Source organism: Linepithema humile, chromosome 6, assembly GCF_040581485.1.
Source record: "Linepithema humile isolate Giens D197 chromosome 6, Lhum_UNIL_v1.0, whole genome shotgun sequence".
Taxonomy (NCBI): domain Eukaryota; kingdom Metazoa; phylum Arthropoda; class Insecta; order Hymenoptera; family Formicidae; genus Linepithema; species Linepithema humile.
This window is the reverse complement of record NC_090133.1, coordinates 13,854,247-13,871,749: the sequence shown is the minus strand read 5'-3', so window position 1 is coordinate 13,871,749 and position 17,503 is coordinate 13,854,247. Positions and strand designations below refer to the sequence as shown.

The 17,503-nt window shown below is 41.1% G+C and overlaps 1 protein-coding gene and 1 long non-coding RNA gene across 3 annotated transcripts in view; one reads left to right on the top strand and one right to left on the bottom strand.

Moving 5' to 3' along the window:
* Positions 1 to 17,503, top strand: part of LOC105674000 (zinc finger protein rotund-like) — a 151,342-nt gene that overhangs the window by 83,304 nt on the left and 50,535 nt on the right. For both annotated transcript variants that reach the window (XM_012370030.2, XM_067358008.1), the window contains exon 5: positions 9,608 to 9,783. In XM_012370030.2, the coding sequence (XP_012225453.1) occupies positions 9,608 to 9,783 (176 nt within the window). The remainder of the gene's footprint in view (positions 1 to 9,607; positions 9,784 to 17,503) is intronic.
* On the bottom strand, positions 1,877 to 9,705 carry LOC137000673 (uncharacterized). The gene is made up of 2 exons (XR_010890944.1): positions 5,702 to 9,705; positions 1,877 to 2,041 (listed from the first exon to the last, which is right to left on the bottom strand). It is a non-coding gene; the product is annotated as an uncharacterized lncRNA (long non-coding RNA).

The following is a 17,503-nucleotide window of genomic DNA, read 5'->3' as shown; positions in this document are numbered from 1 at the left end:
GATCAGAAACGAGTCGGCTTGCGCTTTTACAAGAAACCATCTTAGTGAAAACGATCTCATTTCGTGATTCGCGCCGATCGTAACATTATCAGATATTACGTAACAGGATTGTAACGCGAAAATTAATTCGCTTAATGCGCGCAAACGGACAGGCTAATGACGTTCATTTTCCGTCAATAACAGACGTCGCGTCGACGATAAATAAACGCGGCGATAAATCAGCTTTACGAATGGGAAAAAGGGCGCTGTAAATTTAAATAAACGTGTGAATTGAGGATTTGGCGAGGAGGACGAATGGCCTACCCGGAACCACGAACGGCTCGCATCGCGGACGGCGCGCGATTATCAAATAGATTTTGCGTCCGCAACCGAAAATTAATCCCGCCACTCATCGGCTGTCCCGTTATTGTCGCGAATTATTATCAACGTCACGCGCAGCTCGTATCGCATTTTTAACCTTCGTCGCCGAAATCGTCCCGTGTCCTTTTGCACCGGGTGATCGATATCGTCACACTCGTCAATAATTCCGTCAGCAATTTATATTTCATTATCCGTCCGTTTAGAGAAGTTTGTTCGACGTCAATAAAATCATTGCGTCCGCGTAACACGAACGAAATTCGAGTGAGAGGGCAATAGACGAAATTTAAGCGACAGCGACGAATTATTTTTATGTCTTTTCTGACGTACGTTGTGCGTTAATCTTTGCACCAAGTAATGGCTAGCTTGGACCGGATAAAAATAAATCCCGTAAAAACGTTCTTTGTTTATGTAACATAAATTGAGGGTTGGTTCCAAGAGTATTTTCTTGTCGAATTTTATTTCTCACCTATTAGTTTTCTCGTAAAGCTTATCATTTTATAACTCGCTTTATATGTGTCAGATCAATAAAACTATTGTGAAAGAGAATCCCGATTACAAGGCATTAATTTATAAATATTCTTGCGAATAGTCGTACATTATCTTACACGCATTACTATTGTGTGAATATTTTTGTAACATTTAGGAATTTCATAATTTGCTTCATGTAGAGTAATTAAAACTATTTCGGGAAAAATCTCTGCTGAATTTATTAAATTATCTTTACATATTATTTATATGCATTGTAAAGTAATTAATATAAAATTACATCTCCATTATAGTGAATAATTTCGAGACCAACTATTAGGTTAAACTTTTACAGCGTGTAGATAGAATTAATTTCTAGTGTTTTAATCGAGTATATTGTAAACGTACAGTTATATTTATTCGTGTCATCTACTTTATTACAACACTAGAGAAATTAACTTTACCTGCAGGCTGTAAATTTATATAGAAATTGTGGAAATTTGCACCTATAATTATTCATCTGAAAATTATTCATTATAATAAGCGTGATTTTACGCTAACTTCTTTATGGGGTGCGATTATTTCTAGATAACATAAAATTATCCGTTACTTTAATCAACTACTACATGATAATGAGACATAATGCGTTAATAACTGCGCAATATTAATTGCTCGAAGAGGCAGTGACGTGTATCTCATTTACCGTGGACGAAAAAATTCAACTCGAAAACAAGCAATTACAGATCGAACTTTAGAATTGCCGTGTCCGTCGGACGACGCATATAATAGGACGGGTTTTAAGAATTGTGTCTGATGAGAACTTGCATTCTCCTGTTTTTTTCCAACCGGTTTAACGTATGATTAAATTATTCCAAAATAACTTATCGCGGAATATATACAGCATCCAGACACAGAGGTCAATCGATCTGCTCCCAAAGATTTAAAAATCGTTCTCCAGACCGGTTCGACGTATACAATATATGTACTACAATGGCAGTTTAATGCTGCTGGCCGGACTTATGGTTACGAAGCGTTGCGGTGACCTCGCTGCTCCCCAGAACTGCATCCGTCTTCTATTTTGGCCGTCACTTCGTCTCCAAATCTTTTAAGTCAAAATAATAGCTCTGTCTATGTGCGACTCATCGACGAAAGCGTGCGCGTCGATTTGTTCGCGATACAATAAATTGCTGCATTACTCTGCGTCCGTCGAAATTCGCTAAAAAATGATACAATGATATTTATTATATTTTCATGTTTATTCGCCAGTGATTAGCATCAGGTATCTGTTAAATGACTTCCAGCCGTAAAGCGTAATATATTGTAGGGAAAAAAATCGTCATTAATTTATAACGTTTTGTATTAAACATCTTCGTAATTGAGCTTTGGATTGAATAAAAGTTTGCTGGGAATCGACAGAATACAATTCTACCGCTGATTCCGATGCTTCTCTTCGCGACCGAATGAAATCGTTTCTTTTTGGCAATTTTTTCCCTGGAAGCACAGAACACAAAAGTGGAACAGAGGCGTCCTAGGCGAACTTCCGAAGAAGTTGTAAGTGGGACATATATTTCCCGTCGAGCACGAAAGGGATAAAGTGTGTACGTACACATTGAATGAAACGCATGTGTAAATCAAACGTGTCATTATCGTTCCGCTCTACGTGCTATCGATGATATCTATCTCGTAATGCGATTGAGGTTTACAAAGAAGCAGAAATAAACCGTACTACGCAAACAAAAGATTCAATAATCCCGGATACAGTTAACCAGGCTGCAGAGCGACTGTATACGTTTATTTAAGTGCAAAAAGATCTTTCATCATTCATCGAACTTGTTTTTCCATTGAAAAGAAGTGAATTACTCTTAATAAACACTCTAAAGGCTTGTTAAATTATTATTTTTTTCTTTTTGATACGCTATCTACATCTCCGAGTTGATTGATCGTGATCTTAAATTATCAATACAATTCTCGATCATTTTATAAAATTATTTCCCATAAATTTGCGCTGTCGTGTAAAATGTTATAACACGTAGTTCTTTGAAGCTGATAATTTACATAAAATAAAGGAACGTGGATGTAACGTGTAAGCCTTATGATGCATATTTCGCATTTTTTTTTTTTATCTAGAAACATATCGTTCTCTCATGATTATAGCGCACGCGTGTTTTCCATTTACATCCGTCCATCTATTGCCACTCTAGTTTATATTAGTCGCGCGCATTCAGCGTGCATCTTACGCCTCTTTCCTTCCTTTTGCAATCTCATTCGTCGTTTCCTTTTCCCGTCTCCTTCTGTCTCGCTCTCTTTCTGCACGTCCCTGCGGTTCGCTCCTGCACGAGCGGCTGAACGGACCCCGTTGCAAGTCGATGGATCGACCGTCGTCCGCAAGCACTGACATTTCCAGCGGAGTTATTTGCATAATTTACTACCGGCCTCAACATTAGCGTTCACCAATATGAAGCCACGTACACAAATAGTTTCAAATATGTGTACGGATGTATGTAAATAGAAATAATGAGCGGGCATATATATATATACATATAATGGGCAGACACGCGTACCTTCTCTTACACACAAGATACACAACATTTTCTCATAAGCATTTCGGTTTGATATATTTCGCGTGTATTTTTAAAACAGCCTATCTGATAAATATGACTCTCAAGTCATTTGACATATTGCTAAGTCACGATAACCGAAACCGAGAGGAGAAACGCGAAATGAATCGAAAGAATAAGATGCATCACCGCGACTTGGTATATAATATTGATGCGGAGAGTGGAGGCAGGATCCTTGATCCTATCGACTCCAGGCATGACGTCAGGATCGATCCGCGACGATCGCGCGAGCAGTGAATATTCATGAGAAACTAGGAGACAAGTGCAGGCCACGACACGACATGGATGCACTTACGATTGTCGCTGCGAGACCCGAGAGAATCTTGAGCGATAATAACACGTGGATTTAAGTCATTCGTATTTGCATTTTTTGTACAGTCATCGGAAAAATTTCATAAAATTCTTTACATTTTTAGAGAAATTTCGAAAAGAACGATAATATCCTCGAGATACTCCTCGAGACATACCATTATTGTATTATTTATTCAAATATCTCAATTACACTTATCTTAATTCTACTTTTCTGTTCGAACATTTCATTCGACTGTCGGCACGCCGATTTCTCGTGGCTCGTTGGACGTCTGCGTCATGCGAGATATGACGCAGCTGGTAAACAATTAAATGTGTTACAATGGATATAATTGCTGCGTTCTCACGATTATTATTAACTGCGCTTCCCGCAAGTCTGGTGTAGAAAGAGGACCGATCGACCGACTTTTACATTTTCGACTCTTCGCTGCGTTCAAAAGCGCAGCGCAATCCTTCAGACTTCTTTCTTCTACAATTGTTCTTGCAATTTCACGATAATTGTGACAGTCGTGAAGCCATTTAGTTTGCATACAAACTTATATATATGCAAATTTATACGCTGCTTAGTAACGAAATCGATGAGCGACTCTTCACACCCGGTGATACTTTGCACATTGCTATGTTGTATGATGACGAGATAAAGAAATGATAACGATATCGCAGAAAGAATTATTCATTCAAGACAATCCGTATCTCAAATATTACAGGTTAGTATGTTTTTATATAAACAGTGCACGAGCAATTATATGCCAGTGATTATAAAAATAGCCTAAGTCACATATTCTTTTGTTTTTACATTCCATATTTCACGTTTCATATTTTGACATTTGCGTAAATTAAAAAAAAAATTTTTTTGTGATTAAAAAAGACCAATATATTTATTCTTATACTATAATTCTTTTCCGTGAAAAAAGCTTACTTCTTTTTCGAAAAATAAATAAAATTCAATTTTGTTTCGTTTTTAGACTCGGGCTCATTGGTCGAAACGCTTATGCACCAGCTTACGTTGTTGCCTAATTTCACGTGCGATAGATTGTGCCGAGTATGCGAGAAAATTTATAAAATGTATGTATATATTATATACATGGTAAAAAGAGGGACAGGAGAGATAAGTGATTCTATAGAAAGGCGAAATGATATATGTAAACTGCCACGATGCGTTAGTCAAGCTAATCCGAAAATGGTCAAACACGACGCGAGGAAAACTGTTTTTATTCGCGTAGGTGCCGAAAGAGACGCGATAATTCCATTAAAATTACGCACCGCAAATAATGCCGGGAGGTGTGTGGCGTCATACGTCATTAACGCTCTCGTCACGAACGCGTGCTGCGCACGCGTGTCCGCTGGCACGTAGAATGGAAACGGGAGACGGTTTAAGCATCGCGCGCCGTGTTTTGCCAGCCAGTGGCTGGACTATGCGGGCAAAAATACATTCATGTGAAATTCAACGCGAGAAAAACGTCCCGCGAAAATATATTATTATCGTCCGATGCCGAAAAATATTTTCACCTATCCACGCTTATCATTTTTGCCGTGACAAATACGCTAAACCGAGATTTGTCATGTGTGAAAACAGTCGAGTTAATATAATATTTCCATCACGAGAGATACTTTCCGCTTGCCTTTAATAGCGTCCGTTTAAATAATACAACGATTGTTTAATATAAGTTGCAAAAACTTGTTTATTCGAATCATATATAATTTTTCCAACTCTATTTTCGCGCTCGTTTAAAGCGCGCGACAACTTGGGCTTACATCGGAGAGCTTTGCACGATGTAAAATAACAGCAGATACCGACGGCAGCGTGATTCAAAAATTGCGTATAATTGTTTAAGAAGGGAACAAGATCATCTCGGCGAAACGTTATGAAGGATTATGTAGATTAAATGGATTACGAAGAGAGGAGGTAGATTTCCATGAACGAGCGCGCGAAGCCGCTGCAAACTCACCAGCCTTCGTCCAGTTCCATTTACATTTTCACTTTTATCCTTATTTTCATGCGCTTGTTCTAACTTCTGCAAACAGGTAGCGCATTTTATTCCGCTGCACCTGAGGCCTACGCCTGAGTTTTTCACATTTTTCCCGGCGCGGCAATGTGCGCCGCATGCACTGATAAGTGGCAATCGAAGGAGAGGCGGTGGCCTCTTCGTCCGGTGTTACGGCCAAAGAGTGCCGTGACTCTCGCGCACGAGATCACGTATGTAAATGGTAATTATCGGGTTCAAGCGCGCTGGAAAGATCAATTAGTTATGCCGCGAGGAGAACGTTACGTATACACGTTCGGCGTACGTACGTACGTAATCCTTTGCGCGTTCCGAGATCGGATGATTAGGCGAAAAGAACGTCAGTGAGCAAGTAATATTGCGAGAATCGAGAAAATTATGTGTAAAAAAATCACGCCGGGAGTCGCGCGCAGCGCGAATCTAAAGCGATTTCTCCGCCTATTTTAGCCACGAATCGAATTCAGTTTTGAAATTTTATTCTCATGTATCTCGATTAATGTAAAAGATGCTGTAAGCGGTACGAGCTGAAAAAGAAATCCACGTGTCGTGTGACGAAACGCATATCGTTTTAAAATTGAAATAACGCGCATATAATTAGCATTTGTGAATTTATATTACGCTCCATCCAAAGATTGGAAACTAAGCCGGATAAATCTTGCGAGATGTCTTGTAATCTTGTAATACTTGTAATTTTATGGTACTTTGATAATAAGTCGTGTAAGAAGAGAATTTTTTTTTTCTACGAACGCAGAGCACACTCGTAAAGCAAGCAGCCATAGATTGCATTATCGGGTGGCACGTGTATGCGAAACGATATAATATAAAATAAATTAATCCATAATAATAGCACCGCGCATGCGTAAACTCGTTTCAAAAATGACACCATTCTCATTTGTCTCACATGTTTGATTAAAGGTTAAACCTGCATGCACGTATACGTTGAACGCTTATCGGTTGTGTAACACCGTGCAATTAGACAAAGGTCGCACAATATCGTTAGAATAAATTCGCAATATAATAAAGCGATTCGCAAATTGAGTTAATTCGGCAAAGTCTTAAGTCTTATGTAACTGACATTTTTAGCGGTAAAGTTATTGAAAAAATTGCATCGCAATAAATACACTCGCCTTGAACTTTGATGTTGATCTCGATATTACACTTGTTTCTCGCGCGATTCTCGTCAAGTCGCAGTAATATCATCTTGCAATTACTTTGATTCCTCGGAATTACGTTGATTTATTTAATTATTCCTATTAAATATAAAATATCGGGTTAATCGGTTTGAGGAGAAGGTTAAAAGTAATTTAGAATGTAAAATACTATATTTTCAATATTATCAAAAAGTTCTTTGTATATTTATTGGATATATAACATTATGTAGTTAATATATTACATATATATATATATTTATTGTGCAAATCAGTGCCGTTCATTTTGAATGTTAAAAGTTTGCATTGGATTGATTTTCAATTGCACCATTTGAGAATTGTCAATAATTATTGTAATAATTAATTTATTGATCGTTTCAGAAGCAGAAACTTTTTTCAAACTATATATTTATACACGATTTGTAAATAGACGAATGAAATAGCAGCGCTAGGGCTTATCGCTCTGTTTATAATTACTTGAATTACATTACAAATGGTTGACAGTTTGCAGCGTACGTCACGTATCCAATACGCGTCAGCTGCCGCGAGTATTTTTTACATGTGCATGTTCGACATTAGTTCTCTAATGTAAGTGAAATCAATGCGCGTAGGTTGCTTACTCCACAGGCTTTGTAGAAGCGCGTCTTCTATCCGCCTACGCGCACTTCACGCGAACACGCTCGTGCATTATCGTAAAAGTCACAGGATGCTCTGTCCTTGTAAGAGAAGGGTCCTCGCTTCTGAACTGAACGTAACGAGCGAAGATGCGAAGATACAAGCGGTAATCGCGCAGCGCGTGAAGAGCTGTAAAGCAGCTATTAATAAATTATGAAGTCATTAATGCCTAAGCGAATCATGAGTCTTTTTTTCTTCTTTTGAAATCTCGCGACAAAGAAAAATGAGTCAAAATCGAAATATTATATTAAAGTCGCGTTATAACACAGGCGTCGTATCGTAAAATTGCTTACGTGGTATCCGAGGGAGAGGCATTCTTTCGAGACATTTATTCGCTATTCAAGGCCGAGCGGTAAGTTTTCTATTATTGACAGGAAACAGATCAAGTACGTAATTTATTATAACTTCCTCTGTTCAATACAAGTACAACACTTCCGGTCGTTTTTGCCGCTGGACGCCGACTTTCTCGAGCGCTAAAACCGATCCAGCGGGAAGGATGCTCGCGTAGAAAAAAACAAAAGGGATTCGCGTATCGCGATCGATATTAACCTTATAATTCAAGGTTGAATGTTGAAATAAACGGAAGCAGCAATCACACGGAGATATCGCGTGTTAGTGAAAATCTCAGCTGTGTCTAGTAACATTAGACGACGCATCGATCGATAAAGCACAATGACGAAACTTGGAGATACTTAAATGACGAATGGAATGGTATGGAATTAGTATGCGCCATTTATGAAAAATCCGATAATGCAGATGAAGTAATTGAAAAACTATCCTGAAAAATTATTCATGTAAAATCAAGTGGCAGGTAATTTCTTTCCAATGTCAGAATTTCCATAATTCATATCTCTCTACACCAATATTCGAGCGGGGCAAATAAATCGCCCGCATATTTATTATTCGCTTATCGAAGGAGTAATCTCGAATTCAAATTCAAACGCGCGAGACAGCGAGAAATTGTGGATACTCGTGCGCCGAAAGAATGACACGGTATATATTTTTACAGGCCGCACGCACACACGTGTAAAGAGCGCGCGAGGCGCTTCGAGCGTGTCGATGCGTACAAAGTAGTAGGCGCGAGATACACGGTGAATGGGCATGCACACTAGCATACAGCCAACTTCATCGCCCGTCGGCCAGACACATATTCGCGTATGCACGTCGATATTGAGAACTTGGCTTAATGACAGGCACTCGTAACGCAGGATCACTCGTCCTTGCAACCCGCAGGATCCTTGCCCCTTGCACGCCGTCGGTCGTTGCGTCAGTCGGTCGATCGGTCGCTCGGTCGTCCGTGTGCTTCTTTCGTGGTATTTTACCGTCGGTATACCTGCGTGCGCGCGGCGTATCGCTGTCTGAGTGTATAAATCGATACGGACGCTTTGCATGTGCGATCGTTCGTAAGCGCGAGTCTTATTTATTATCGAATACCATTTATCGCGACAAACGTAAGCGCGAGAAACATGATATATTTTATAGCGCTTACTGATGAATTACGGTACTAAGCAGGTTACAATAATTTGTCAAGATAAATCTTTGCACTTTTTTTACGTTGTGCGTACTTTCGTTGGTCTGAAAAATATCAGATTTTACTTATCGGATCTTTTGTACACATCGAGTCAAATAAATGTAATAGTCGAGCCGCTAATAACTAAGATGCGCAAGACGTTTTGCGTCGTGCTTTGAGATTAAACTAAATCACGGAGCGGAAAAACCTATGACAATCTCGTTTGTGAGACACATGGACGCACACATGTCGAGAGCTTAATCTATTATTAGCGGTCAATTAAGTGACTGGAAAATACTGATGATTGCCGCAGTTACTGTTACCTTCCGGCCGCGGATCTGCTGTATAATCCAAGTAGGTTGCGACGAGATGGAAACGATCGGGAGCAATTAAAATATTGTACGCCGTGAGAGATACAGCTAATTTGCGTTGCGGGACTCTGCGATGCGACAATTGTCGCATTAGGCGGCTCACTTAAGGCGGCTCGATTTACTCTCATGAATGTCAACGTGATTGCAGGTGATGAACAGTATCGTGGCGCCGGTGGTTCGAGTAGCGGAAGCCCACCCGCCAGTCTTCTAGTGGTTCCTCAGCCTCTCACCGTCAAACCCTCTCATCCGTCGCATCTTAATTCTCATCTCGGTGGGCCCCATTCGCATCCGCCGAGGAAGTACCAGTGCAAGATGTGTCCGCAGGTAAGTTCAGTGTCGTCATATTCTGTGATTATTTAGCGGCGCCGATACGCTCGATTGACACGAGGCATCTGTATCATTTGCGTCACATTATCTCTCAGCAGGCGCAATGTTCACCGCGTGTGTGTAATACAATAAAGAAGTCCTGGTCACGCGACCCGTTGAATAATCCTTCTCTAAAAGGCGACAATAAGAATGCATTCTTTTATCTTTTTACGGCTTCGTTTTCCTTTCTTTCCATTCGTTTTGTGTTTTGTGACCGTACAATTTTTAGAACTATATTGCTTATTGATCTTAGAAATGCACGGTAGCAACACGAATTATGTACATACCAATTGTCCATTTTTAAATGGGCCCATTTTCCCACAGAGCAAGGGCTAAAAAGATTTTTAGCTGTTATTTATATTACAAAACCTTTTTTTTCTTTGTAAAACAATAGTCCCGTTACAGCCCCGTTAGGTTCACCATTGCGATAGAAAAGGGTTTTTTAAATTGTTATTGTATTTGGTTTACGACTCAATTCACATGCATTTTGTAAGAGAAGTTCAAGTTCACCAATCTCACGTTTCTTCCATCTTGTGGATTTGTTTTTGCGGATCTCTGATTTCTTTTCGCAACAGTCAGCTTCCGAGAATCGATAAGTGCAATTGATGAGCGTGAAATTCATTATTTGTCCGAGTATGAAAATTGTGGATGCAATTTTCGTCGTTCGTATTAAGATCGGGATAAAGCATTTTATCACGTTACACGCAATCTTCACAGCACGTTAAGATTTTATCATCGCTCACTTATAAACGTGACTAAGATGCTAATGAATAGTTTTAAAAGATGACACTGATTGTGAGATAGAAATCTTTTACGTGTTTCTGTCAATATTCCGCCTCCACGTGCAGCAACTCTGTCAAGTACTAAAACCAGCAATTAATTCCCTATTGTATTTCATTTTTCTTTTTCTACTCTAATTTTGCATATGCTTCTAGCAGGCAATAGCGGGAGTCAGTGGCGCACCCTTGGGAGGGGGGTTAACTCCCCTCCCCCCCCTCAAAATTTAATTAATATACCTTATTTTTTTATTAACTTAACAGCAAAGAATAAAAAATCTGTAGTTAAATAAAATGTGTTCAAGTATTTTTTGTCTGTTATTAAGTCACAATTTTAATAATTCAAAATTCACGCCAATATCCTTGCACACAAATAATTATGATACCTTCTCCAGCTGTACTGCTGTTCGAATGTATATAATATCTATTTTAAGATATTCATATTGTGAATATCAGGATATTCATATACTCATTCGTATACAATATATAGACAAAATTTCTGATTATTTAAGCAATCCAGTTAATCTGATTATTTAAGAAAAACCAAGAAAACTCGATATCAATTTATAATTATGCTACTATAAAAATTAATTGTATTTTTTTATTAAACGATGTAACATTTTTATATTTTTTAGTGTGCAGTATAAAATTATCTTGACTTTTGGTCATACTGTTTCATTTTGTGTGTTTGAATGTTAAACCCCCCCCCCCCTCCGAAAAATATTATGATAATATTGAGTGCGTCACTGGCGGAAATGAGAAAAACCTTTTTTCTATAAGGGGTAGTTATATTGTTCTCGCTATGGTTATTTTCTTTTAGAATTTTAGTGCCACTTTAACCTTTGTTGAATGAGCCGTCGAATGTGTCGAATATTTTAAGAGAAGATTGACCTTTTCGCCTTTTATTATTATTATTCCTTTACTTATATAACAGCAGTGGAATTCCCGTTAAGAAACTGCCTGAAACAAGAAAAAGATAACAGTACTCTTCCGAGTAGGATATTAACGATACACAAAATTTCAACGGCATTACAAAACGACACCGTGGCATCGTTACAATTTGAATTATTTTATCGTATATCGCTCGATTTTAACGTAACAAAATGCGCTGCAAAATCGATCGACAAAAAGTGCTTTTCAACCCTGAAGAGTATAGATGTACGAATTAAATATTCAATTATTAATAAAAAATTTTTGGAATACCGTAAGGTCTTGTAAATAAATAAGATTGCCAACGAAAATGTGATTTAAATAATTGCGATACGCTATGCTTGTTGTAAGATTGAGAAAATATTTTGAAGCCGGGAGATCTCTCGAACAATGGGCTAAAATAGTCAGAGGCTGTGACAAATTGATACCATTTTCGGAGTCTATAGATTTTTCCAACTTTCATATTTCATCGGTGTTTCCTCAACGCAAAGACACCTTTATCTCGTGACCGCGGGATATCGCTTTATCATTAATGTTCGTTCGGGTGGTTAAAAGGGAATTCTTGAAAACTTTTATCAAAAATGCAGTGCACGCGGCTTTAAGATTTTCGGTGCGCGCGCCACGGATTTGAAAGGACAGAGAAACCTGACCTCTAGAAAATTTCTTGCCTCCTCGCCGGTAAATCACCTGTGGCCGTCGGTCGCGTGCGTTTCGCACGGCGATTTATATCTCCGCGATGATGGATTTCAGTTTCGCAAATTCGTCGACGCGCATTTTACGAGCTGTTTAGAGACAATCGTTAAAGTTTACGGCTTTCCGTACTTTCCGCGATAATTATCAGCAGCGTGTCGTGGAAAAGGACGGCGAACCAGAGTGAAAGAAAGAGAGAGAAAAAGAGAGAGGGGCAGGTTCGAAGGACACGACACACGACATTCCGTAAGATCGTTAAAATTTAACGATATTCACTGAATGTTTATAGAATAGGGCAGATTATCATACAGCGGAGGCCAGCGACGAAGCGCGCCGGCATCGCGCGCCGGCGCTTCTATCTCCCCCCCTCCCCCCACCCCCCTTCTTTCATTTACGCGCTGCGCGGAAAAACAAGAGCGAAACACGAGCAAGCGGCGATTAAAACCAGTTATTGCACTTACAGATTTGCCGCGTTAGATACAATGCGACACGAAGAGAGCCAATTTGTCGTGGAGATCGGGAGATGCCGCGCAATCTCCGCTTGTCCTTGCTTACCTGAAATATCTCAATGAGGAATTCTTTTTACGCCAGCTGATTTATTCCGTTAGGTTGTGTTCTCCTAAGAGAGAGCGCGCGAAAGGAGGGACGACAGAAGCGGCGGCAGGATAATCGTTAAGATAGACGGACCGATCAACGGCGGTCCGCTAATGAGCGCGATACGTAAACGAGCAAATCTAAGTCTCACAACCGTTAAAGTCGCTTCCGCCATTAAATGGCTGATCGGACCGACTCTTCTAATCGTTCGGCAGCCTTATCATCGGTCGACGACGCTCGCTCGTAAAACGATAACACGTATGTACGCGACGCGATCCACTCGCTCGTCACTTTCGGCCGTTCGATATTAGAGCGTTCAATATTAGAGACGCGTTACACGATAACGCGGTATAATTATAACATTGCCTTTATTGCCGCCTGAAATGATCTGTTACTCACACCGTCATGCACAGCTATATTTAAATGTAACGAAAGCGCCCGGAACAATTATTTAGTTAAAGTCAAAGCGAAAATGAAAAAAAAAAAACGAAAATCAAGCGTGCGTAGCAAATTTTTCGGGTTTGTGAGCACCATTTTATTGCAAGCCAAATTATTTTTCGTAATATTTACATTATAGATACGTGAAAATCGAATAAATTTTTCTAAAGCACCTTTAAATATCACCATTTTTTTTTGCATATTGCGATAAATATTATAAAAAAAATTGTTTGTTATATTTGTCTCTTTGATACGGTTATGTATATTGCAAGTGTCATTGCTAATGTATTTTTTAACGAGCCGTGCTTTAATAAATATTTCAATAGTTGAATTCGTTGCCCCGAGCGCGATTTCGGATTTTACAGGAAACAAAAATTAATAAATAAAAAATGAAAAGGGAACGAGTAATCCTTATTTCTGTCTTTATAAAAACTGATTGGATCTAAAGATTGTTACGTTTATTCTCGCTTTCCCCTACACAGTACAATAATTACTCGTTGACGGTCCCGGTTGCGTCGCGTCGGAGCATGTCGGCCAGACGGAGATTAAACCGAATCAAATTACACATTTGCGGCTAGTAAAAAAGTTTACAAATTACACAGATTTTGTGCAACGGTACCAGCAGATTCCCCGCGATTAATCGGCCTCCGCGCGGCACGTTACAAGGTAGTAATTTCTCGTTATAATCGTTTTGCTTTATCGGATATCCTTTCGAAGAGTGAGGCCGTCGAAAAAAAAGAGAGTAAGCGAGAAAAGGGCGAGAAGAAAAGTGCGGTCAACGGAAAAAGAATACAAAAACGAGAAACTGTAAATTAGGCAAATGATTTTTATAACAAAAAGCACACTAAAAGATTTTATTTCTTCTGATAATATCAGTATTGATTCATCACACATACAACACACACACACACACGCGCACACACGCGCGCACACACACACACACACACACACACACACAAGCGGCGGAATAGAATTGCTCAAAGCGATATTACATAACGATGGAAGTCGATAGAAAATATAGATACAAAGATAATTATGTGATGTAATTAGAACAGCAACATCTCCATAGCTACAGTTCTAATTGAGTCACAATTCAAGAAGATGAAACAAGAATTATGGAATGTTATTGTAGAAATGTTACATTAATAATTATAATAATTATAAATTTGTTGGGGTGTAATTTCTGAATATTATTTAAATCTTTTCTCCGTCGTATGTATATTTTTTACACGCAAGTGAGTACAGGCAGCATTGTTGATTAGTTAACACCGGTCGAATGCTGCAACGTTTGTGAAGAAAAGTGGAGCGAGTCGGAGAGGGGGAGGATACAAATTTAATTCGGGGTGGGAGGTTAAAAATTCAAGAATTCATAAATTGCCGCAATCACCACGCCCCCATAAAGCAGGGGAAGCGGAATTATGCTTCATCTCGCGCAACGGTGCTGTCACGCTCGTTTCACTAATGTCTTCTACGATTAATCGAGTTCGTTGTCGCTCCGCGAGTGCCGAGTCTCTCCCCGTCGGTCATCTCGCTGTGGACCGAACTTTCGACATTCCTTGTACGAAACCGACGAACGAAAACTTGTTCGTCTCTGAGAACGGAGGGCCCGAGTACGGAAGCGGGCGATTATTTTTCAAGTCGGAACTTTGACCGTGATTTAATCATAATGATCAAAGAGATTACGCTCGGCTCTGCGGATTCAAATGTGTGCCGTTTGGATTGCGACGCGACTCGAAATCGGAGTCACGGACTTGAAGCTCGCGATATCGCGATTGCCTGTCGCGCTCCACCGATCTCGTCCTTTAATCCAACGCGTCTACCTCGTTGTCGCTTTACGATGCTTTACGTCGTCCCGGTTGCCGCGCGGCTACCGTTTCTCCTTATCGAACATTCCACCAACGGGGGAATACACGATCTCGCGGCGTACTGACGCGCGGTCACGGGGGGGAAATAAGACGAGAACGAAGAGGGTATAAAGAGACAGAGAGAGAGAGAGAGAGAGAGAGAGGGAGGGAGGGGGGAGGGAGAGGAGAGAAAACGAAAAAGATGACCGCCTCCTGAATGAAGCTATGCACCTCCGTGGCCGGAGGGCTCGGGATTCAAGTCCGGAGGCTAGTGTACCGTGACGGCACAGCATCCTGCCTCAATCCTCCCCTCCCTCACCGCGTCTTCCTTTCCGCGTAAACCCCTTACTTTGCTCCTCTTCTCTCCATTCCGGCCGCGCGCGCGCACGCTTCGTCCTTCTCCGTCCGACGTCAAGTTGGTTCTTCTCGGTAACCCTCTTTCCTTCGCCGCTAATGTCCCGCGCTGCTTCCTTTATCATCGCGTCTCTCGGTCTCTCTTCTTCCTTTCATTAAGCTTCCACGCGGTGCTTCTTCCCGACCGGCGCTATCCTTCTTCGCTTCGTAGGTGCGTGCCACCGGTGCTCCGCTTTCTTTCGTCGAATCGGATTACCCGTATCTCGGCCCGTTTCTCTTTCGTTACCTTCTCGAGTCCGCATCTTTCGATGTATTACATAACATATATATAAATATATATATATATATATGTATTATATATGTACACATATATTCACATATATTTGTCTTATCAAAGTCACTCGTCGTATCTCTCTCTCTCTCTCTCTCTCTCTCTCTCTCTCTCTCTCTCTCTCTCGCCTCGTCAGTTCGACTTCTCTACTAGGTATATCTCACTTATTGACTTCCCGTCAGCAATTTCACAGCCATCACGGTGGCGAAATTAGCGGTTTTCGTTCGTTGTCCCGTCCTTCCTTTTTCCTTTCACACGTTACACCTTCGCGGTGGCGCGCGGCGATTCGCGCTCGCACGACGATGTTGTTTCGTCGTGCTTCATCTTCCATCGTCAATGTCTTTCTGCTTCTTCATCCATCGATGCCCAACCGCTCTTCCTTCCATTAACATTTCGTTTCACCTCAGCGGTTCGAGCACCTCGACGTAGCGCGCTCTTCCTCACCTCTCGCGTCTCCGCCCGTGCTCGTGATCTTCCTCGATCTTCCTTCTCCCTCTCACCCCTTCTCGCTCCTCCTCCTCCTCGTTCATCCCGTTCATTCTCTTCGTCGCTGGCCGCGTCGTTGCGTTCACGCAACTCCTCTACGTGGGTTCTCTTCATCTAGTTCCTCTCCCTCCTTGTCCACGGTATTTCCTTCAATTTGCCGCGTGCTCTTCGGCCGGGCATCATCATCGTCCACTTGGGCCGATCGATATCTGAGGCCAAGCTTCGTGACGCGCCGTCCTCTCCATCCCCCGTCCGCTTTCTGAACGCCGGAAAACCGCAACACGGATCTAGTTAACCGCGCCGCGGAAATTATTCGCGGAATAATATTGCCCGTGGATCTAGGCATCGATCCTGGAACTTGGCTGCAATCGCTTCGGCAAACTTTTATCCGCGATACAAGACAAAATTTGCAATCTGGAAACGAGTTTGCGCGCAAATCAATAAATAGATTTCACCAAATTGATCGAATATTACATTTATTATTTTTTTTTTTTTTTTTTGCGAATCTTTCAACGCTTTTACGAGATGAGTCAAATTCCCTTTCCGTCTCTCCTTTTCAAACTAAACGGTGGCTCGGCGTTTTCTTTGTTCTTTTTTAACCTCGATATATATAAATTTATCTTCTCAAACGCCCAATTCTTTTATATACACGCGCATCGCTCACAAATCTGCTTATTCCTTTTCGTGCTTCCTGAAAAATAATGTTGCGAACGTGATATTGTGCTATGAGGGACATCCGAGAGACGATTTCGCAAGGAGTATATACAGCCGTGCAAGGTCCATTCTTCGTTCTCGCGGTAGCCGCGACTCCCGTCTCGCTTTCTCTTTCCTCCACCTCACTCTTTTTCTCTCTCTCTTTCTCTCTCGCTCGTCTCGAGGCACTCGCACGGGATTGAAAAGGTGTACGAACGCGCTCGCGCGCGGACATTATTGAGAGAACGGCGCCGTGTGCGTGCACATCGGTAAGGGGCCTCACCTGATCACGCACCACGGTAGCGAGAGGCCCGTCATTTTTTCCACTCAATTTTTTTGATGCCTCTTTGTGGGCAGCGTGCCCCTCCACCGGCTAGTAGTAGTTGGATGGACCAGAAACGCAGGGGAATCGGAAGAAGACGCGAAGAAACGCGCCGTCCCGGCTCGTCCGTCTCAAAAACATCGGCTTAGATCTAACGCCGATCGAAATTCGTGAGAGTCTTCTCAAGGTTGCGCTCGTCGCGAGCGTAATGAAGTAACCG